The sequence below is a fragment of the Triturus cristatus genome, chromosome 1_2 (genome assembly GCF_964204655.1).
Source record: "Triturus cristatus chromosome 1_2, aTriCri1.1, whole genome shotgun sequence".
In the NCBI taxonomy this organism is placed as follows: domain Eukaryota; kingdom Metazoa; phylum Chordata; class Amphibia; order Caudata; family Salamandridae; genus Triturus; species Triturus cristatus.
In genome coordinates this window covers 320,899,863-320,924,135 of record NC_140580.1, presented here as the reverse complement: position 1 = coordinate 320,924,135, position 24,273 = coordinate 320,899,863, and the positions used below count along the sequence as shown (strand labels likewise).

At 45.1% G+C, this 24,273-nt stretch overlaps 1 protein-coding gene across 2 annotated transcripts in view; it reads left to right on the top strand.

The window, feature by feature from the left end:
* Window positions 1–24,273, top strand: part of SEC31B (SEC31 homolog B, COPII component) — a 1,155,786-nt gene that overhangs the window by 58,411 nt on the left and 1,073,102 nt on the right. For both annotated transcript variants that reach the window (XM_085603885.1, XM_085603887.1), the window contains exon 3: window positions 11,808–11,931. In XM_085603885.1, coding sequence (XP_085460011.1) covers window positions 11,808–11,931 — 124 coding nt within the window. The remainder of the gene's footprint in view (window positions 1–11,807; window positions 11,932–24,273) is intronic.

Genomic DNA, 24,273 nt, shown 5'->3' with positions numbered 1-24,273 from the left:
CTGTGATAATCTAGGAATTAGGAGCAGGGAATATTCCAAATTAAATTAATGTGGAAGGTCATTACCAGGAGTCTTGCATATGAGCATACCAGAAATCAATGATTTAATTTTGTTGAGCGTTATCAAAGCATCTAGGAAGTGTTGATGCTAATCGTCCATCCGGACCAATATTATTTGGTCCAAAGAAATTGGAGAGGTCAGTGAGTGATGGAGTCGAATTGGACGTTTACAAATTAGTGTGGTATGTCCTAACTTTGGAGTGTGTGTGTTTAGCTTTATAAACTGTGTTGCCGTTGTCTGACAATTTGCACCACATCATTTGCTGACTTAAGGAAAGTGTACTAGTGCTTAAAGCGTTCTACCAGGTGTAGGAGGCTGGATATGTATATGGTGCACACTTAAAGGAGTGATGCACCTTGCAGTAATCCAGGCAACCCTTATGGTGATTTTAGTGGTCTTTGATAACATTAAAAGCTCTCAAATGGGTAGCTGTGGAGAGGAGCCTTCAGGCTTATCTTGAAGGAGTGTAAAGCAGCTTGTGTTAACACATTCAATAAATAGTGTAGATTAGATGAGAAAGAACCACACAGTGTTTATGAAAAATAAGTATATTTATTACACAACACAATCACTATCACTTGGTATATCTCCTATCCGGAGATATAACAAATACATATAAGAATATTTCAAAGAAATCAGGTAAGTAGCACAAATATACATTGCTCTCCAGGACGAGACCAAATCCTATACTAAATAAGTGAAATGTGAACTGCAAAGGAGAATGGGACTTGAACCAAAGGACTTAGAACCAGGAACTACCCAAGGTAAGTACCCAGGAACCCCAAGGAGGCTGTGTGCAGAATGGAAACACAACCGCGTATTCAATAGAAGTCAATGGAGAAGTCTCGATTACAGTTTTAAAGAGAAATGACCCTTCCCAGAGGACCCCGAAGAAACCCTTTGGAGGATGGAAGGTTGGAGAGCCACTGCGCCATTGTATGCCCCAGGAACCAGGTCACCTGCACCAGGGGAGCCGGGTGCATAGGGTTGAAGTGACGTTTGAACCTCTCATAGACGACAATGGACGACTATGGAAGAAAGGCTTCTGGAGAAGTCTGTGAAGCTGTCCGTGGAATCCAAGGTTGGTTTCTTGAAGAGGTGAACCTGCAAGCAGTGGGAACAGAGTCTATGCCACTGGGATGTGACCAGGAGGCACGGAAACACGATGCCAACCCTTTTAGAGAAGTTCAGAAGAGTTAACAAAGAACTTGTCGCTGACGCTGTGGAAGACAAGGAACCGTACATGAGCAATCCCACGTCTGAAGTCATGTCCAGTTGTCTGGTGGGTGCACCAACAAGCCTTGGTAGCCGCAACTGGCGTGGAAGATGAAAAGATGCAATTGTTGGAACCAGCAAGGTCCAAGGGACTGGCTAAGTGCAGGAGAGTCAGAGCAGGCTCTGCGCAAGCAGGGGAGACCACCAAAACAGATGAAGACCCTCGAGAGGACCCACAGGCCAAAGGCACAGGACTTGCAAGAGGACCCCAGGCAGCTCACCAAAGATGGAGGCCTATAGGGTAAAGGATGCAGGGAGGATGCTGTTCTTCAAGGTATGAAATGCTTGAGCTTCTTGTAGCATGAAGATCTCTGGAGGGCAGAGCCAACAACCCTCTGCAACTTCAAGTCGACCCGGTGCATAGTGGTTTGATCCCAGTATCTCCGACAAGGCATACTGTCCTTCAAATTGGGAAGATCGGTCAGGCCTTGGGGGAACCACAGAACCACCACCTGTGTTGCTGAACCTCGGCAAATCCATAGGAAGACAGGAGCAGCGGACCAGTCAGCTTTGATGCGGTGCCTGCAGATACAGGGGACTCTTTCATTGCAAGGAAGATTATTCCAATGTCCTTGATGCCCACAGGTCCCTTGAGAGCCTGAGAGAAGCACATACACAGATGAGGCAGAATACTTGCAGAACAGCTAGACCAGGGGCAGCAGGAGTTCCAGGTGAAGTCCAAGTGTCCTGATGGTCGAAAAGTATCTTGGTTTGCAAAGGTGAGTCTTGTTCCTAGACAAATCTGAGGACTCGCCCACGGGGGAAGCGCTTAAATATAAGGAAAGGTAGGAACTTTATTGTTTGATTAATAAAAATCATTACAATGGTAAACATGCATCAAAAATAATAAAAACATGTATCGATATTGCTAAAATATTTACACATGGTGCAGGAGACACATGTTTTATCTCAGTACTATGTTTTGGTTACAAACCCCCCCCCCCCATTTTCTTTCTTTTTCTTATTTAAGAATCTTCCCAGGAGCGGCCAATTAGTCCGTTTGCATCGTCACAGTGAATTGAAAGATAGAGTTAATCTATACATCATTAAAAAAAGATCTAAAAATCTATGTTTGTTGATATAATAAAATATTGACTTCATCTAGGCAATACAACTTCATTGGGAACAAATAAAAAGCAGTTAGGGGCCGTGGTTGGCCCTTCTGGTTTAACGTCTACTAGGGCCACAGAACAGGACCCTAGTTGTTAAAAGTTAGTGATTAATACCACTGGTTGCGCGGTTCCATTAATATGGTAAAATCCCTACATATGGTGGTTTGAATGATCCTGGGGCGCGCAAGAGGTCAAGAAGTGATCCGTGTGAAGGCGGCCATGGTCAACTGCTGTTTAGTGGAGCAGAGGACTTAATCCTCCTTTTTGTGGTTGACCGTTGTTTGCTTGCTGGCTCTCTCCGATTATGAATCTTCTTGATGCTCATGTCAAAAACTTTGTGAACCGGATGTTGAGCAGTGAGTTGTCCAGATTCATTGATGCAAGGATAGCTTGTCGGCACGTGCAAATGCCAGTTTATTCCATTCGCTCTTTAACCCCTTCAGTGCCACGCCCTTTCCCCGCCCTGTGCCGGGCGTTACATTAGCGGGCGGGGTTCATGACGAGATAGTCTCGTCATGGGCACAGCGCAACAGTGCTCCATGACGAGACTAGCTCGTCATGGGCACTGAAGAGGTTAACAAGATCTTCCGGTCATTGAGTAATGTAGGACAGAGACATGTCACATGCTCAATTGTTTCCTTGCTACTCCCGCACCCTCTGCACATTACATTGGTGTTTACGCGTTGCCAGCTCGGCAGATGGTACAAGAATGGCCATTCGCCCATTCTGAGGGCCATGAATCTTTTTTCCACAGCACGGAGTAGGTGCATGACAGATATGGGCCCATAGTCCCTGGCTTCAACCGTGATACAATTGTCGAGGCGTGCTTACGTTGGGCCAGTTGGGCTCTATTCGAGTGGAAGGACCAAAGGCGGACATTCCTTTTGATGTGGATTTTGAGTGCCTGTTGCGATGGATTCGAGCTCCAGATTTCTTCTGAATCCAGGAGTTTTATGGAGTCTTGCAGATGACGCCAGTATGATCTACCAAGTTGACCGGCTGAGATTTCCTGCCACAGAAGGGCCTCCAGGCTTCCTTTTCTGGAGGTACGCAACTTATTACACAGCCTGATGAATGCTCCGGCTCCTACTGCTTGGTGGTCTTGAAGGCCAAACTCGAGACGTATTTGAGCAGGAGATGAAGATTTTGGAAGGCTCAACACTTGTTTAAATATTCTTGTTGATATTTTATTCACAAGGCTGTTGTCCTTCCCTTGCATGATCTCCCGGCTGTAGGTAAGGGAGTTGATAATTTTTGCCTTCATAACTGTTATGAGTGGGGTCAGGCTGGGCCCAGACAGTTGCCTGGCAAGGTTCTTAACTGCTACCTGGATTGTCAAGGATTTGGCTTCTACCTCATCTCTATGTTTGGAGAATGAGCCCCTTCTGTCCATGTGGACCCCCAGGTACTTATATGAGACGGCTCTATCAACACTTTTACCGTCGTATAACCAACCACCGCCTCGGTATTTCCTTGACCCAAAGGTGATTGCCCTTGTAAGGAAAAGGTTGGAACAACTCTGGGATCCCTCCCAGAGGAGTGGCTGGACAGAGGGGAGGATCTTTTGTCCAGTTTCACGCCAGAGCAGGAACCAAGGATACTTGAACTGGTTTAAACCGGTGTATGCAAGGAGGGTACCAATTGTGCCCTTCAATGCAGTCTGGTGGCACTGGATAGCGCCCCCAACCCAGCCCAGTACGCTAAGTCCTGTCTGGGAGGTGGTCACACCTCCCTGTGACAGGAAACCTATTGTTCTACGTTACCCTGCTCAAGCTCAGCTCAGCAGCAGTAGGGTAGAACAGAGTCTGTGGTCGGCAGCAGCACTAGCTTGCTGTCAGACCCTGAAAGACTGTAATCAGGAGTACAGAGGGCTCCTTTAAAGGCCCCCCCCCCCCCAGTACACGGGATCATACCTCCAACACCACAGCTGGTGTTGTGGTATGATTCCCACATGTTTGATACCAAACATTACCAGGTTCGGCGGAGCCATTATATAGTTAGACATCTCGTAATGACTGATGTCCACTATATGTCTTAAAATGGCTGATCGCATTTACAAAGTCTGGAAAATCGACTCTGAGGTTTGTAGTGGTGTCCTGCTCATGCAGGGGCACCCTCACACTTGTAACCAAGCATCCTGCCCTCAGGACTGAAGGGCCTGCCATTGTAATTACATTTATATAGTGCTTACTACACTTGACGAGGCGTCGGAGCGCTTTTTGGCAGGTTGACTTATAGGTTTTAAGTGCAATGACCTTAGCTATAAGAAAATGTATATCTATTGTGAGAGGTGCAAGAACCATCTCACACAGGCTGCAATGGCAAGCCTGTAGCCAGAGTTTAAGTGGACTCCCATGGGTGGCACAATACATGTTGCAGCCCATGAGTGACCCCTGGTGTACCTATTCCCTAAGTACCTTAGTACCATATATTTGGGACTTATAGGGGTACAGCAGTAGACAATTGTGCTTATCAAAGCCGTTTTGGGTGACAGAACACAGAGGCTGGGGTCCTGATTAGCAGGATCCCAGAAAAACTATAGTCAAAACATACAGGCACCAGGCAAAAAGTGGGGTTAACCATAAAAGAAAGATCCTACTTTCCTACAGCAGTTCTCTCGCATTTCTGCTATATCCTTTCCCATGAATGGCTGCTCAGTGGTTTCACCTCTTGCTCAGCTACTTCGTCAAATTCAGAATTTTGACCTGATATCAGCCAGTATTTAGGCTCTAACCAGGTGCATTTAACCAGTTTCAAATGGCCATATTGCTCATTCCAGCCTATCAAGGTGTCTCCTCAGGGTTTTTCTGATCCTCTATTGCTGTGCCCTTCACACTACCCTCTATACTTATGCCTGAGAGTTCATTATGTTTAAAGTATACAACCATTTCCGTCCCTGTTTAATCTTTGAGCACTGGGTCTTGAAGTGCCTGGAGTGTACGGTGAATGTAAGTACTCTGCTGTGAGGCTGGTATCACTATGACCATCTTGACTGGGAACTGAACTGATCTGAGAACGTACGTGGCAGATGCTCGATCTAATTGGTCCAAGCACAAACATTCTTGTAAGTACCAATTCTCTAATCTAGTCTTAACCACGTCCTGTGCACCGATGATTTGTGTGCCCCCTCTTGCTATCGAATGTGCATTCCTTCAAATGTCAATCATGTTATGGGTCTTAAAAATGTCTCCAAATTTAGACTTTGCAGGATGATGAGCATGTGTCAGTTGATGGGATCGATCAGCTAATTGGTTTGGTACATAGTTGAAATCTTCTCCCCAAAGTATAGTCTATGGCGTCATAGATGAGTATTTGCCCTATAGCTGATGAAGAAACCTCGAGTCCTCTATTATTGGAGCTATAAATATGTATATGTATAATGTGTTTATTCCAAATTACCTAGTTTTCTACCGAATGATTCTCTTGACCTAGAGAAGTGTAAATGGCATTCCTCGTTTTATAATAATTGGGATTGTTCAGCCCCAAAACATTCCACGTCATTAAGTGAAAGGTTACAGTATCATTGCACATTGTGCTTGATGTAATTTAGGGGCATGTGCATTTTATGCCAGTTGCTCCTTTCCCCGTCGTTAGATGTCTTGTGTTTACATTGTACTTAAAAAGGTGCTTGGGTCAGTTGTCTTTTCATCTGTTTAAGTACTATTTTCATGTGCTCCCTGCTTCCACTCATATGAGCCACCTCAACCAGCTTGTGCACATTTATTTCCCATATAACAGACCCCAAGCTATTATTTGAAGATTCTAACCTATGAACTATTGTGACACTTCATTTCGTAAAGGGGTTACCCTGGTCAGTGGTTGGGAGTGGGTTGGCAGTGGGGTTCGGGGCTAGCACCTCCACACAAATGGTGTTTGCTGTAGGGGCGTTCTCTCTGCATGGACTCTTCTTCTTATATCTTCTTTACTAAGGCTTGTCTAAAGTATGCACCTATTTATTTACCCCTCATCCATCCTTAGCTCATGTATGCTCCTATTTCAGGTTGCACACTTTACCAGCATTATGCCTCAATGAGAATAATTTCAAGCTCACAGATGTCATATGGATGGAGAGTAGCTGGTGTTAGATTTGTCCAAGGCACTGTGTTGATGCCTATAATCAATGAGCCATTTAGTGGAAAAGTAGTCAGCCTCTCTATGTAGAGCAGGAAATAATACATATGAAGCGTCTACTCATTCTCTATCAATTTCTTCAGAGGGTATAGTGGACCGTATTTATTAGTGTGAAATTTGCCTTCTTCAGGGTCAATGGAGAGGAGTCTGCCACTCATTGTAACTGAACTTCCCATCAGATTCTGGGGAACCATATCAGGAACCAGCCCGGCGAAGCAGCTAGAAACTTATTCACAGATGGTTTGGCACTCTTGGTAGTTGAGAATATGTGAGGGTTGTTTGCAGCACATGATCTTTGTAAGGAAATGCCTCTTTTTGGATGATCACCCCCAAAGTTTTTGATTGATGCTGCTGGTTTTTTGACTAACTATTGAACCCTTTTGACACTGATCAGGTAAACGCTTAGGAGCGTCAATTTTTCTTTTCTTGTATTGTGACCACTGCCATCACAACCGGCCTGAAACCCTTGCTTTCTTATCCCCTCACGAACAGAACACGCTTCTTGGTCAAGTCCACGGGACTCTCAGTATGATACTTATAGCATGTATTTCCACAACTACCTTTCTACTATTGCGTCACCCTTGACCACCAGCTTAATATGACCTTGTGTCTCTGCAGACCAATTGCTAGTGCTTTCAAGATCCCATTCCTGATGAATGCAGAACCCCACGACTTTTCTTTGGTATGACTCTATCTCCATTATCAGATTGTCATTTTCCTGCACCTCGGTCATTGACCTATATCTACCTTTGAGAGCAACACAGCAGGCTTCCACAGAACCCTGACATACTATCCTGTAGGGCACTGTTATTTATGATCTAATATCTCACTTATCTACACACGGGCACCCCATCGCCTTCCTAAGCAAAAGTATAGAGGCACCTCACCACCTACCTAGGCATAGATAATACTGTGTGTCAAGGATTGCAGTAACACCACACAAGAGTGAAAAAGTAAATACACTACTTTCTGTTTGTATCAATATAAATAAATATAGTAATGATAATTTTCTTTGCTTCTCTTTATCTCTTGTTATTTTTGTCTATATAGCCGTGATTTCTTTGCATTATAATTTGCCCATATATATTGCCTCTGTTACTGTATGTTTATTTTAATTATTACTTGTAATCCAAATTATTGTGGTGATAACGTCCGTAACTACACAGAGCCTTGAAAAATCCCCAGGCCTGTTCCCCGCTTAAAGAGTAAAATGCATACTGGCTGGCTAATAAACTATTAAGGAATCATGAAATGTGTACAATAAAATCTCACCTCTTTGTATTCGTAATTATATGTTTACTGTAATCAAATAATGCTTAAACTGTTTATCCTATAGATATTTAACCTTTATCTCACATTACACTTACCTTACATTTATCTCACATGCCACATATACACACACGTACCATAGAGTTGGGATGTTAACGCTAGGATCATGAGTTGGCTCACAGAAGCAGAACTTTATATGAGTGAACAAGCAGGCCTTCATCCAAGTGACACAGGTAACCAGTCTGGTCACAACTAATAATTTGAAAAACCTTGCCACGCTTCCACCGCAGCTTTATATTCTAAACTCAGAACAGGGACAGTAGTCCTTTGTCAGTAAAGAGCAGTGCTTAATTTGTGCCGGTGCTTTCTGGTGCTCAGCACCGGCACTTAATTGCCAGCACCAGGGCTTATGACTGTCTGCCACTTGGTAGAAGTGTCTGCCAATTTTGGTACAAGCACAACAACTTCTGTTTATTATTTAAATTTACATTTCCAATTAGTAGTATTTGACTCCAAAGCCATTCTTATAGCTTTGGGGGGCTGTAATAGTATGAATGGTCACACCTTTAAAGAGTATGATGATTAGTAGTGTGTTGGTGCTGTCATTGTCAGTGCTGCCAGGGGCAATGGATGGTGCAGGCTCTAGTGTCCTCCTGTCAAGAGCCCTGACACTACGTTTTTTACAAATTAAGCACTGGTAAAGAGGACATGCTTGGTGTGCCCATCCAAGTCACAAGTCTGGTCCAGGACTTGACTTATGTCTAAGGACAGGCCTTGGCCTCTACACACCCACTAGATGAGTGTGAGACTAGGGCCAAAACTCAACAAGCATTTCCAATTCAATAGGTCTCGCATTTATGCGAGTTTAAGCTATTGGCATTGTAAATGACAATGCCTTTTATTTATGTTTTGAAAACGAAAAAAAATAAAAGGCATTGTCATTTGCAATGTCAATAGCTCAAACTCGTGTAAATGCGAGACCTATTGCATTGCAAATGCTTGTTCTTATTGTTGTGGTGTAAATTACATGACGTGACATGAAATACCATCACATAACATGTCATGACTTAGCATCACAAAACATGACATGAAATACCATCACATAACATTCAGTGGTGTAACACAGGCCCCCGCAGTCCCCACGTGGGGAGGGAGGGCTAGCTGAAGGGGTCCCCTCAGCACAATACTAAGGCCTGAGAGCTGCGGATTAAATCTGGAGCAGGGGGGCCTCCAGGTACCTTGGTACCTCAACTTTCCTTACGCCACTGATAACATAGCATTACATGACATGACATGGCACCGACGGGATGAAAGCATGTCTGTACATAAGACATACAAAGCCACAGGACGTCTGTGATTTAGTCCGGGGCTGAGGAGGGCAGTGGAAGACCGAGTAAATAATCTTCCATAGTGTACGACAACTATTCACCTGAAGTGCATTTTACAGCCTTGCAGGTGATGTCCTGGGACATGTGCCATGGGAAGCATCTCTCTGAGCGGTTCATGTTCTCTGAGGAGGTGCTGTCCCAGATGTTGAGGGGGGAGCCCACCTCGTCCCAAACAGGGCTTTAGTGCTGGCCGAGGGCTGGCCTCACACAGACTCCCCTCCAACATCCTTCGAATACGCCTGTGTAGTGACACCGGCACCCCTTGTCGGAGGCGTGGAACAGATACCGGGGCAGCAGCTTTGGGGGGGTTGGGTGGACCCCGTGGCTCTGAGGTAGTAACAGACAATAAGGCAGGGTGTGGGAGGGGTGAGAGAACAAACCATGATGTGGATAACGTGAAGTGAGAGCAGAAAAGTAACGTTCAGGCAGCATCACTGAAGAGAAGCCACAAGGGATTTTAAAAACAAGCATTTGCAATGTAATCGTTCCGATTGCATTGAAAATGCTTAAGTTTAAAACTGAGCGTGGCGCCGCTTCACGGACACCGCGCTCCGTTTCTTTATACATTTCTTAACTTCAACACTGAGCGCGGTGTCCTTGAAGTGGGCGCTGCGCTCAGTGCTAAAGTTAAGAAATATATCAATAAACCGAGCGTGGTGTCCGTGAAGCGGCGCCGCGCTCAGTTTCAAAGTAAAAAAAAAAAAAATTTAAATAAGCTAAAACAAGCTCGCGCTGATGAGAAGGGAGTGAGGGGGGGGGATTCACGCGCTGTAAGGCTTAATGAGCCATTACAGAAAGCCAGATGGTGGCTGCGCGCGTGCACGCTCGCGTGAACGCAAGCGCTAGGCCACCAAAAGCCTGTGGCAGCACTTTTAAAACTCCACTCCTAAATGTCTCGCCAGACCAGCGCATGTGCTGGCTCAGGCGGGACCTAAAAACCAGGATACCATAGACTCTCATTTGGGAACTCAGGGCAGGATGGGACACGACTATACACTATGCAGAGGACATTAGCTACACGAAAAACTATCATTGACAAAACCCAAAGCCCTCTCTGAAGCTACTAATTTCCAACTGATACATACTCCTTCTTTCAACCATCCTTTCAGTTGTTCTTTTCCAGCTTCATATCTCCTTCTGTCTCCTTCCTCCTCCTTGTCCTTTGCTGCCAACCCAGTTCCATTTCCTGGACTCTTTTTGGGTTGCCTTGAAATACTCTTATGATATATTCCAGAGTCTGATAACTGAACCGAAAGTACAGCTATTGACACACATCTCATTAGTTGTCATCCTCTTCCAATGCTGATTCTGTGGAGCTACTGTGATTCAAATAGTTTCCTGTGTCCCCATTTCTGTCTGTTCTTGAAATACAAATGGATATCTCTATGAACCTCTCCTCTTTAGATTTATTCACTAAAGTGGTTAGTAATAGAACACCTAAACCACTGCGGCCAGAATTAGTGAATTTCAGCAAAACGCTTTATTGCTGGTTTCGTTGGTCATAGCACTGGTCAACTTACCTCCTCTATTGATGAGATTTTCCTTGGGGATTTCAGTGACCACAGAGGAAAAGACAAAACACATAATGAGGACTCTTAACCTGTACCACATTTTCATAAAGAAATAACCCATATATTCCTAGCCCTCTCAAATTGGATTGGTGAGACGAGATCTTCATTTCTTTCAAAATCTCAAACTTAACACACAGATGGAGATCTCAAATACATTGCGAGGAAACCATGTCAAAAGAAAGAGGCTTGGTTCTAATGTGCTATGGCAACCACAGATTTCTGTGCAATTTGTCTCTCTCTGCCTCCTATGTTTTTACCCTACTTTTGTTCCACAGAAGAAGGTATGCTGCAGTTTTTCTATTATTTTGAAATTTCCCATGAAAACACATAAATTGTTGAGTGGAGTCCATTATCAATTCATGTGTTACCACCATGCATAGAATTGGCCTAACAAATGACAAGCTGTAGCGACCATAAACATGGTTATGGACACATGTACCATTACTTTTTTGAGTTGTCTTCAGAGACTACTGTTGCACTACTATGTAGTTTTTCTCTGCTCATTAAAGTCCATTTGGGTGGGGCACAGGATTCAGATTAACCTTTGTATAGTAACTGCTGCTTAATTGTTCCAGTCGCAAACATGACTTTGAGAGACTGGTTTGTCAGTATTCCCTGAAGGGAGTTTGAAAGTAGGTCTGAATCTTTAAAGGAAGTCAATGTATAATATAAAGTGTGCCTGAATTTGTGAAAAAAGGGTAGGAAAGCCACAGTGTAACTCATAGAGTTAATAGGAGCATTGATACTTCTTATTTCAGCTATAGTTATGTATCATTAGTTTCCAACTATCCATTTTCGTAAACTGAATAGACCGATTTGGAATTGTAAATTGTGCTGTTCTGTATTTTCTTTGCCAATGGAGACGTGTTTAAAAGTATTTTTTCTTGTTTGTTATTTTTATACTTTGTTGTTATTTTGTAATCATTTGTCATGAATATCCTGTGCTAAGAGAGATACATTTTATAACTTCTTCCACTTGGCTTTACTTTCCCTTCAATGAGGTACCTCAGCCCAGCAGTTGGACGCCTCCTTTAGTACCAATGCCGCCCTGGAGCTGTTCGAGGTTGACTTTGGGGACCCAGGTGTGGACATGAAGAACAGAGGGGTCCTCCCTTTCCCTAGCAGGTATTCAATAATTTTTATGAAAATATATTAATCCTTAGGATTTTGCATCACGTTATTTAGAACATCCTAATCTCATTTTGCTTGTGCTTCGTCATACAATTAATGATTTCTCAGGTGATAGGCTTTCATTCAAAAGACATATTACTAAACTAAACTGGTCAGGACTCAGTCATGTACACAGACTAATATCAGTGTGGAAGGAGGCGCAAGATGGACACCATTGAGTGAGGCTCTGCCAGCCCAGCGCATTATCTGTTCATTTGCATGTGTCTGGGCTGACATCTGTGCCTCTCGAGGGTCTAAAATATCACCGCCTACAGTAAGGCTTGCTTATGCCCCATGGAGCGCTGGGGAGAGGTGGGCTACTAGCTGTGCGACTAGACTGCCTAAGCACAGAGTGATTCCTCACAGTTAAACCTCATTTCCTGGTGCCTTTGCTTCCACAACACTCGCCACTCATGAGGAAAATGGGCCAAACCGATGTGTGACAAAAAGCCCCCCACCTCCCCACCCCCACCCATTTACTGAAGATGGCTCAGGTGAGGAGCAAACGTCTGATAGAGGTCACAGTAACTCAGCGGAGGACATAACCATCTAAGAACGTTTTGTTGACGTGCACAGTATCCTCAAAAGGATAGACTGCAAGATAGATGTGCACACCATCCGGCTAGATCGCAGGAGCAATCGCTTCGACAAACATGATGATCTACTGTTCCAACTGGAGTAACAAGTATACGACTTGGAAAATGAGGCAGCAGCGAGCAATGAACACCTGTTTCAAATGGAGAAAATCCTTGCAGTCATCAAGGCCAAGAACGAAGACCTGTAGGTGTGCTCTAGGAGAAGCAACATCAGAGTTCTTGGCCTTCCTAAATCCACAGCCATGACCACTGTTGAGGACTACACAGCGACATCCTTAGGGACCGCCCCCCTCTACAGGGAGCTCTGGCCTGCCCTGTCATTGCTCAGTTGAGATGGACTTGCCGTATGCCCTACTCTACCTTGCGAAGCTCCAGATCCTCCTCAGTAGCAAGGCCCACTTAATCACAAGTCCTAAACTGGCCATAAAAGGCTGCCACAAACATGCCGCAAATCGCCAACCTCAAGCTCCCAGGTCAAGAACGACTTGGACAGCAGCCTTAGTGACAATCTTTATAATGGATTTTGTCTAATTCATCCTCATCGGCCCACCTGTTCTTTCTGTGGGATAGGGAGACTGCCTGCCTCCCTGTGACACCTCCGGGATGGATTCCGTTTGGATTTTCTTTAACCTTGCTGTTTTGGGAGGTGGGAAAGTTCAGTGGGTTGGGGATGTTAAGGTGGGTGGGGGGCTTTGTTTAGATTATTGTTCTGGATTCGTTCCCATGACTGACAACGTGGTCCACTCCTCAGTCGCCGTCCATATGCTCAACGCATTGATCTTCCAACAACAGCTCTATGGGGCCGACGACCCTTGTGAGCTTGACACCCCGCCAAGCATAACTTCCACCAACTGGACATGAGTAATATTACATTCATGTTTAGAACATACTCGGCATTAGTGACCACAGAAAAGTCAGACAAACATTTGCATACCTCCAGAGACACAGTGCTGACATAGCAGTGTTACAGAAGCTCCACCTGACAGAGAATACCAGATCGCTCTGACGGGCGGGATGGGTTGGAGAGGTTTATGCGGCTACTTACTCAGCCTATGCACAGGGAGTGGCCATCCTCCTTCAGAGAGGGCTGCAGTGGCTGACCCTCATATCGATCTGTGACATGGAAGGCTGAAGCATACTCCTGCATGGAATACTCTTAGGCATGAAGGTCACCATTACCACAAAGTTGACTCCCTGGATTGTTTTGCCACATGTCTCCGTCTCTTGCTTCCTGCCCAGACAAGACAAGGAAGGTGTCCACTTCTGCTCAGCTGCTGGCAGCTGCCCCTTCCCCACCTCTCTTTCTTACTCTTATTCCCCCTCTTTCTGTCTAGCTTCTCTTGACTCAAGAAATAGTTCCCACCCTCTCCTTCTTCCAGTCGTTCATTTGTTCCCCTGTGAAATGGATGCAAAAAAGAAAAACACTTTTGCTGGAATTGCCGTTTTGACATTTCTCTATTCCAAAGTGCAGCCTCGGAAATAAAAAGTTAAAAATATGAAAAATAAATAACTAAATAAAGCAAGACGGAGTGTTCTTAAAGTGGCCAGATTGGTTTTATTCAAACCCAAACACAGCGTCACTTTACAGGGTTAGCCAGTGAAACGGTACTTTTGGTTTCTTGTCTTTCTTTGAACAGCATTGTTGTGGGGAAGTGCTCCAGACCTGGAGGTACTGCAATACCTGGTTGATGGGTGGATTGGAAAACAAAACGTGTATGGTGGCTTTGTGTTTACGAATGTGGTCTTTTTAAACCATACTGCTTATGTTTTGTAAGCATATAAGCAGTGGACATTGAAATGGGTCCTTTCTGGGCCCTGTAGTTATGTCCTTAGGTTTTCAGGCAAAAATACTCGTTGATTTCTGAATAATTACTGTAAAAGCGTTAAGTTCACCATGTTGTTCCTGCTTACATTTCACATGCTTTATTTTACCTTTAATTTCCTATGAGTGTTTACTTTTTCCAGGATGTTGTTACTTTTTCCTTTAGGCAGCATATTGCTCTTGCCTAGTGCGTAATTTGAATTGAGTCACATCCAGTTGTTTATAGCAGGTCAAATTGGTTTGCAGTGGAAGGCAGTGTGAATTTCTCTCAGTGGGGCAGTATGGTGTTCAGTGAGGGAGCGGAGCTGTGGGCAGAGCTGCTGAATTTAGAACTGGAGAACCAGGTTCAGCCTTCATGAACAGTCCCCCGACCACTCTGCTGAGGGAGCACATTTCCATGCTAGAACTTAGAAGGCCCCACAAAACTGGAAAAGCCCTGGGGCATATTACCAAGTGCCGGCGATACAATTTGCGCCTCTTTAGCGTCAGTTCTTTGGGCGCAAAGCGGCGATAATTATATCGCATTATTTACAAGGACACGCTAGCACGTGTTTTCTTGATGTAGGTCCCGTTTTTCACATGCCTCACCTCGCATCGATAATGAGATGCAAAGGAGGCGTGGCTGTGAAAACAACATGGGAAAATATCGCGAAGGCAGCTTCGCAATATTAACCCCTTCAGTGCCCATGACGAGATGGTCTCGTCATGGGCCGCGGTTGCGCTGTGCCCATGACGAGACCATCTCGTCATGAACTCCGCCCGCTAATAAAAAGCCCGGCACAGGGCGGGGAAAGGGCGGGGCACAGAAGGGGTTAAGAACGAGGCGTAGTGATAACTTAAATCCCGCTAACTCTGCCTTAAGTCAGGAATTTAACGTCTGTTAAATTCCTGACTAAGGCATACCTAACATGGGAGGTGGATTGTGGGGCTAAGGCCACAGGGTCTATCATCAAGGATATCGCCGTTTTCCATGGAACAACGCTGGAAAACCAGCGATGTTCCATGGAAAAGCCTGCTATCGCTGGAATATTTATCGCCATAGCGCTAAGCATTGATAATTCAGCGCTAGCTTGGCGATATATTCCAGCGATAGCCGGCGATAATTAAAAGCGCGCTACGCGCGCTCAGCGATAATTATTGCTGGGGCTTGATAATATGCCCCCTGGTGTCTTAGCACCAGCAGGTGGACCCTAGCAGTGTGGGTTCTCCTTGAAGGCTTGTCCACCACAATCCATACTGAAGTTCACCTCCAGTCCACGAAGTAGCAGACCCTAGAGCAAAAGTGACTGTGTCACTGAGGTCACAGAACCTCTAAGAACCGGTGTGACCACAACAGGCGCTGACTTTGAGTGGGGGCGTCGCATATTATGGTTTTAGAAGCACTTGATGCCTACTTCTTGGCCTCTAGCAATTTTCGTCAATAATAAAAATGTCATAACTCCAGTGAATAAACTTCTTCCTAGAGCGAGATCGGAGTTTTGTCTAGTGGAAGTTTTGACTCATGGAAAGATGGCGCAGAGTGTGCCGGCTGCAAAGAAAATGTACCATGCCCATAACAAAGTGCACATATTGTAAATAGGTCAGTGGGTTACTGCATTTGTCAGTGAGATCATTTTGCTACTTGTAGTTTATAAGTTAAAATCCTAACAAAGAACAGGGAGCTATTAAATTTAATCTAAGAGCCGCATACAAACTGCAAGGCATAAACTAGCATGTTATGTTTTTTTCCCTAGGCCTTTGATTATCCTAATGTTGCAAAAAGTGTTCATTTGGATAGAAATCAATAATAATTATTAAAGAGAACCCCCAATCATGGTATTAAGTTTTAAAATCTGGGTTTGTGTTTCTCCAGATCAATCACTATTAAACTATACTGCCTACTAGTATGGTTATCATGTGACTCCTACCCCTTGTAGTCCTTTGTCTTATGTAACATTTCCTATACAGTGATTTACACACATAAAATTGATTGTCTCTGTGTATATTGCTGAGGACAATAACTCCATGGCTCGGACACAAATGACTTGTGCTTCCACTTTTAAGCATATTTGTGACATTCTGTGATTAGAAACATATCCCACTTTGTGAATTTATTTTAATGTCAATAACTCATATTAATCGTTAAATAATCATGTGTGTCCATTGGTTGAATTACATAACATAATAAGCTGTAACTGGTCAGCAAAATGCAAAACAAATACTAAAGATTGGGATGTTTTGCGCATCCTGGCCACACCTCTTACTCCGCCCACTGATCCAATCCTCAGGTTATTCCCGCCCTCTAATTCGCTGCACACAGTTCCCCTACTTTTTTTCCCCCACTTCGACCACTGTAAATAATGCTGCTTTTTCTTGAGCTTGCCAGCCAGCACAGTTTTATGCCAGTCAGATGAAGTCCACCACTGTAGTTTGACTGGCGTGCGGCCCTAGGCCTATTCCGAGAGAAACGAAACGCTCGAAAAATCGCTGTCCATTGTTCTTTCACATAGCACCTCACGTTGTAGAACGAGATTACTCCAGTAATACAGCCTTACAGTTTAAAGTTTTCATTTCAATTGTACCCAAACGCGAGCAGGAGAGAAAAGCTTTTGTAATCTGATACCGAATTGACGGCAGGTGCCTTTTCTGGCCCTCGAAGTAGGCATCAGTCTAATTGTAAAAAAACACGCATTGGTGATTATTAGATGAAGTGAAAATTGATGATGTGAGATAAGGCCACAGAAATCACAGTCGCCCTTTCCACAGAACTTTTGCCTGACATTGGAGATTCCCTCTGCAGACCACACAGTCCAGTAAACTTGTTGAAAGTGACAGAGATGCACATTTATTTGCCAAAGGTTAAATTCCGAACAGTCCTGTGTTTAATATGTATAGCTATTAAAATGCACTCTGGTCAGGGCTACTTGCTATAACAGAGCCTCTCACACGAAATGTTAGGAGCATGTCATAGGGGCTGGGTTCGCCATAAGCAGGGGGTGGGAGACGAACGAGGTGTGAGAAGTGTAATTTTATTTGTACCCAACTCACTCCTACTGGGAATGATGCCCCGCCATTCATAGCTGCTAAGCTGAAATATGGGTGATTTCCTCGGAGATAGCTAGTTTTATCCTGCTCTAGAGACGGCCCTCAAACTGATCCTCACTTCTGGGCTCTACTTTGGAATATTTTTTTTCTGTATGCTTGTTTTGGCTTCTGATGTTCTAAACCAAGTATTGCAGAGCAACATTACATTACGTTAATTAGAGTGGATAGCTCAGTGGATTAATGTGCATGCTTTTTATCACAACAGATTTGTATGAGGTTTTCATCTTACGATAGTGACTTAACTCTTTCCTACTGTGTGACCCTGCAAAACAGTTTGTTTACTTTTGTATGTGCGTATCTATAAATTGAATCAGAGACCAATTTGTGATCGGGTGGGAGGCATGTAAATTGCTACTGAGAGTTAAGTCTGTAGGAATTAATTTGTTAGTATCACTACCAATCTATACATTTATATGACACCTAACCACCAGACTCTAGAGATTCTCATTTTATGATATTGTGTCCCAAGCTTTAAGATCGTCAGTTTGCACATTTTGCAAATTGCCTGGACAGATGTTTTGCTGTCTTAAAATTTTTTTGAGTGCAGAAGTGAGTGGTTGTGGTGCAGTCCTTGTAAATATTCAGCCAGCAGCTGGCCCCTGATTGCAGGGGCTGGTTTCGACTGTTGATAAAGAAGTTGATTTATTTGGAGTGTGCCACGTCTGGATGCAGAGTTCCGATGGAAGGAACCAGTAGAGCAGAGGGAAGGCACCTGGGAGGCCTTGCACCAGTGAGCACGTCTAGTGATGCAGCCGATATTGTAACTTGTGACTGACAAGCAATCACACTTGCATACTGGGCAGACCCCTGGGAGGATGGAAAGGATGGGGATGTTTCTGAAACAGGAGGTTGGCTTTGTTACTGGAGGCCAATTTTTTAGCAAAATCGGCCCACAGTAACAAAATAAGAAGGCTACTGTGACAGTCTGCAGTCTGCTCCAAGCCCATGATGCTGCCAGCCTCCAGCTCTCCCTCAGAGCCGGTGCCAGCAGCAAGCACAATGTAGGGCGCATGCTCAGCGTGCACACAGCTTAACACGTGCTGACCCTGCACTGCTTTTTTTCCCTTTTTAAATTAGACATCACCCCATCCCCAGGACTGTCATTCAATCTGGTAGCCGAAAACGCTACAAATTTGACTGCCCTAGTGTGGTTAGTCTGCCTTGTGCCTGTGGCCTTTGCCCTCGTCGCCACCATGGTACACATTTGCATATTATTTGATGCTTATGCTGCGTGCGGCACAGAGCATAAGCATTAAATAATATGCAAATGCGTACCTGGACTCCCCAGTAGTTCCTCTCTGCAATATGCAGGAGCCACTCCCTTCTGATATGTAATCCCTCGCTGGCTACCCCTTGCCTTGCACACATGCAAAGGCTCCCTGGGAGCTTCTGTTCCAAGGTAGAGTGACCTCAAGTTTTAGACCAAGACTGTGTGGGGCTTTCTCCTGTGTTGTCGAGCCATGAGGGTAGAGGGCAGCACAGGCAGAGTGGACTGGTGGTAGTGGTTATAACCTGCTAAGTTTGCATTGTCCAAACTTAGTATGTGCCATTTCCATGCGTTATGGCCTGGGTCATAGGTGCTGGAAATAGGCTTGTGGATGCCGCCCCAAATTAATCAGGGTAGAGTTCAAATGGGGAGTGGCCAAACAAATGCTTTAACATTTTTTCTTTTCATCTTGTCACATTTTCTGTGCATTCAAAGATAGGTCAAATGGTAGGCTATGTTATCTGACAAAGTGCTGTTTATTCTTCAGGACTGTAACGTTTGTGGCTTTTGTAAAACAAACTATCGGTAAAGAAACTGCATACATATTTAAAAAGTATATCGGCATTTAAAGAAGTGAAGCACATTATTTTGTAATTCTGAAGTGTGATGAAAACAATGATTTTATTTGGAGCAAAATTAAAAAAGACACCTTACTTGGTGATGCGCAAATTGAAGATATTTTCTGAAGCCCAATTTCCACTCATAATCGTTTGACTGGCACATAGTTTTATCAGTAAAACTGAAAGTCCGTGGCATTTTTTGACAATTTCAATGGAAATGTGCTGTCTGTAATTGACAGAGCACTGCTACAGAATGCTTTAGCAATATGTTTGAAACAGTGGTTTCCAAAATGCTCCACTGCTTACATTACCACACCCTCGCCACCTCCGCCGGAATGAACAAGGCTAATTTGCTATGCTTGTCCTTTGTGTGAAGCTTGGATTTTTCACAATCCTAACACTTCAGTGATGCCATTGTCACTTTAGCCAATTTGTTCCAAAATTGTGCTTTAAATGCACGTTTGTTTTAATCTTTTTCAAAATGGTCATGGAGTAGGGGAACCTCCTATCAAAACCTTATTTGAGGAAGGCTTCCTTGCTGAAATTCAGATTGGGTATTACATCTGGCTTTCAGCAGGGCCAGTTGAGGATGTGGGTGGAGCCAACAGAGGAAGTGGGCGGAGCCGGGGAAAGTGGCCTCCTACAAAAAATTGAGCACCTGGACTTAATATTTTACAAATTAAGCACTGAACATATTGCCTTTAGTCCCTTCTTTCGGCAATGAATTAGGCTCCTATTACACATGTACTGCTAGGCTTTGAGTCAATGGAACGGACTCTGACCCCATAATGTTCAATCGAGGGATTAGACAGGGGTCCTGCTCTCCCCAGTTCTAAGTGCAATTGCCATGGAGCCCCTCTACGCACGCCTGAGGCAACATCACTCTGACCGAGGCCTCTAATATATGACCCGTAGACTTGTTATCTTAATGTACGCAGATGACGTCACTTTGTACGTGAGGGACTGTGCCCAGAACCTGGCACCCATACTATGCAAATTCATACAGCACGGTGCCCTAACTTGGATTACAATCAACTGGTCGAAATCTGTGATTTTCCTCCTAACTGACAGCAGGGCTAGAATTCCCATGGAGTAATCTGTTGAGTGGGTGGAAGAGACAGATTGGAATTTAGGGATATGGATCAGCAGCGATAGGTCATGACTCTAGTATAGAATTATGGCTGGGCAGTGGGATGGCTGAAGGAGCAAATTCCCATATGGATTGGCCTGCCACTGTCCCTGGTCAGGAGGCTAGCCATCACCAAATTGGTGTTACTGCCCAAGCTTCTCTGCTTTTTCACCAATCTCCCACTGCCACTTTCAAGTCCTTTATTTAATCCCGTTTGCTCCCTTCTGACCCGACTGGCATTGGCTGACAACCAAGACCAGCCTGGGACGTTCTGATCCTGCCCTTTGTACAGAGATGACTAAGTGCTACTGACAATAAAACTAATTCTTACTGCACACAAGCCCAATACGTCCATCACAGCTTCTCTTCCAGCGGATCCTCATCAATAGTCATAAGCACTGAATATTCCCGCCCATGTGCGGGGACCCCGGAAATAATAAAATCATATATGTAAAAAACATACATATATACAGCTCTGTATATGTATAAACATATATTATTTTTTCCCAAGCAAATGCAGCCCCTAAAAAAGAAAGGCTAGGCAATGTATAAATACACATCCAATAATACATATAGGTATAATAAAACACCTAAATCTTTTTTTTTTTTTTTTTTCTAATGAGGTAAACACTCATGAGAAAGCAAAAAAAAGAGAAAACTGTGGGAAACACAGATCTACAACACTTTGCTAGCCTGCAGGCTGCATTGCAACACAATACCATAGAGACTGAAAAGCCCTGTATAGGTAAAAACTGGCACCGTGCCTCCAAGGCAGCCCTGGCTTCCATATCCCATCATGCCTCAGGGGTGACAGTTAGGTCAGTTGTTCTTTCCGGCTCCTTCAGTCAGGACCCTGGAATTCAGCTCTCTTCTTTTTGACTTTTTAGTCAAGAATTATTTCATTATAGTAATTTTTTGGACTTCCTCTTATTAATATCTGGGAAGAAGTCAGTATCCTGTATTTTTCTGACTGATTTTCTGCTATTTTTGTCAGAAATATACCTTCTTTATTTATTCCATGTCCATCTTGTGGAAAAAAGAAGGCCTCTTCAGACACACATGACGTGTGTATTGTCTGCCTGCCGGATTCTCACTCTCCAGCAACATGTCATCATTGTAAAGACCTTTCTAAAAGGACTTTAAAGGAGAGAGAGAGGATTAGACTCTACGGCTTATCAGAACGGTCGACGTCGAGGCAGCTGGTCCCTGTTTGAACCCCATCGGCGTCGTGCTCGGCGTCAAAGAATCCAGCGGCGGGATCGTCGCTGAGAGGTGAGGAGTCCAGGGGTAGTCATGCTGCAAAAAGAAAATTGTCGTTGACTTTAGATACAGCGACGAAGCGGATGCGTTCGTCGTCGACGACTTCGACGTCTAAGAGATCGGCGTCGAAGGATCGGCGTCACAGGTCGACGTCTAAAAGGCATCTTTCGACGTCTAGAGAAGATCGCTCGACGTCGAAACACAGACCTCGTTCGACGTCGAAGGAAGGACATCATTCGACGCCGAGGACGGTGAGAGATCAGTCGACGTCACAAGAGGTTCGTAGGCGTTCGACTCCGAAGTCTACGTCGACGTCGAGACCAAGATCGCCGTCAAGACCAAGTTCGCCGTCGAGGAAAGATCGATCGTCGGCAAAGAGAATGGCGACGTCGAGGCATTCGTCGTCGGAGCATTCGACGTCGAGGCAGGCGCCTCCGTCAAGACCGACGTCGAGGCAGGAGCCTCCGTCGGAGTCGACGTCGAGGCAGGTGCCTCCGTCGGAGTCGACGTCGAGGCTGGTGCCTCCGTCCTCGCAGGTCTCCAAGGCTTTGGAGAAGTCCATAACGTCGAGGCGAGATTCCCCGTCGGGGTCTAGACCTCCGTTCAGACCAAGTCCTCCGTCGACGTCGAGGCAAGAAAAATCTCCATTGATCCTCGAGGAGTCAAGTCCCAGGTCTCCGGTGATAGGCCTATCGCCGTCGAGGCGGCCCTCTGCAGAGGGTTCTCAGGAGGTGTCGCATGTTCGCCTTACGATCCGGCCAGTCTCAAGGCGCAAATCCCCTCATAGACTGATATATACAACTTCGGAACATGATTCACCACGTCTTATATCTATCTCGCCTTCAGGATTAGAGGGTTCAAGTTCAAGGTCCGAGTCACCGGAAATTGTGAATCAATCTCCAGTGCCTGCAAGAGAAAATAGTCCGCTGGAAGAGGGACATGCTGTACCTCAAAGTCCCGCAAGAGAGATACCTCAGGACTCGGCTATGTCTTACGCAGTTAAGGCCTCACTAACAAGGTTAAGAGACATGGACTTCCCAGCGAGACCGGTCAGATCATGTTCTCGGGGAAGAGAATCTCGACGTCGCTCTCGAACACCAAGGAGGCGATCTAGATCCTCCTCCCACAGGAGAGAGTCGACCAGATCGGAGAGAAGGCGCCGTAGGACCCCTTCCTCCTCCCCGTCATCTAGATCATCCAGAAGGGATTATTCGCCGACACTCTCGGAGACACCACCCTCCAGGGTATCTCCGGTGGATGATATCTCTACTTTTCAGGAAGTGTTGTGTAGAGGAGCTACAAAATTAAATATCCCTATGCCGGTTCAGGAGATCACCTCCTCCATAATCTTTGAAACTCTTCATGAACGAGCAGTGTCACGCTCACTGTTACCGTTAGTCCCTGGTTTGCTACAACCAGTAATGGATATTTTTCTCACGCCAGCGACCACCAAATCTGCACCGGCGCGGATTCTAAAAAAGTACCGTCCGGCTCCGGAAGATCCTCTGTTCCTAAGATCAGATCCTCCACCGGATTCTGTCATCACCGCTGCTGCCAGAAAGACGCATGCAGTAGCGGGGTCTTCAGCGGTGCACCCAGATAAAGACAGTAAGACGCAAGACTCTTGGGGGAGGAGAGTTTGCGGTTCGGCATCTTCTAGCTTAAAGGTGGCCAGCGCCTCAGCGCTTCTGGGGCGCTATGATAGATCATTGTGGGACTCTCTCCAGAGGTTCATTGAAAAAGTTCCATCAGAGGATAGACGGGACTTTGAAGAAATTTTGCACGAGGGAAGTCTGGTTTCTAACCAGGTCATTAAGTGCAGCGGCAGATGGGGCAACACTAGCAGCGCATTCTTATGCCCATGGAATCACAGCCAGAAGATCATCTTGGCTCAGATTGACGGCCTTGAAGCCGGAAGCGCAGGTGAGAATACTAAATCTGCCTTTCTCGGGCAGTTCACTTTTTGGGTCTCATGCAGACGAAGAAATGGCCCGTATGAAAGCAGAACTGGAGACCATGAAAGCCGTCGGGCTTGAAAAGAGGAAAGAGTTTCGACGCCGCAGGGGAAATGACAGGCGTAACTACCAGCAGAGGGTTCAAACCCCTCAGTGGCAGAAGAACCAGGACCAGCAAGGTCAAAAGAAACAGCAGTACCAGTCCCGCAGACCATCCAGGGGACGTGGTAACAACAGGCAGTCAAACGCTGGAAACAAGGATCCAGAGAAGCAATGAGGAACCGCTTCCTCCGATGCTGTCCACCGCTCCGGTGGGAGGAAGTGTTGCGCATCATCTTCCAGAGTGGCAATCCATCACAAAGGACAAGTGGGTTCTGAATATACTGCGGCATGGGTACTCGCTTCGTTTCCGAAGCCACCCTCCATCGATTCCTCCTGTTCATTCGGCCCAGCATCTAACGCAGCTCAGAGAAGAGGTGGCGACTCTTCTGCTCAAATCTGCAATAGAAAAAGTACCCAAAAACCAAAGAGGAAAGGGAGTTTACTCCAGATACTTTCTGATTCAAAAAAGGAGTGCGAAGGTAGAGTTCAGACCCATTTTGGACCTACGGATACTGTACAAAC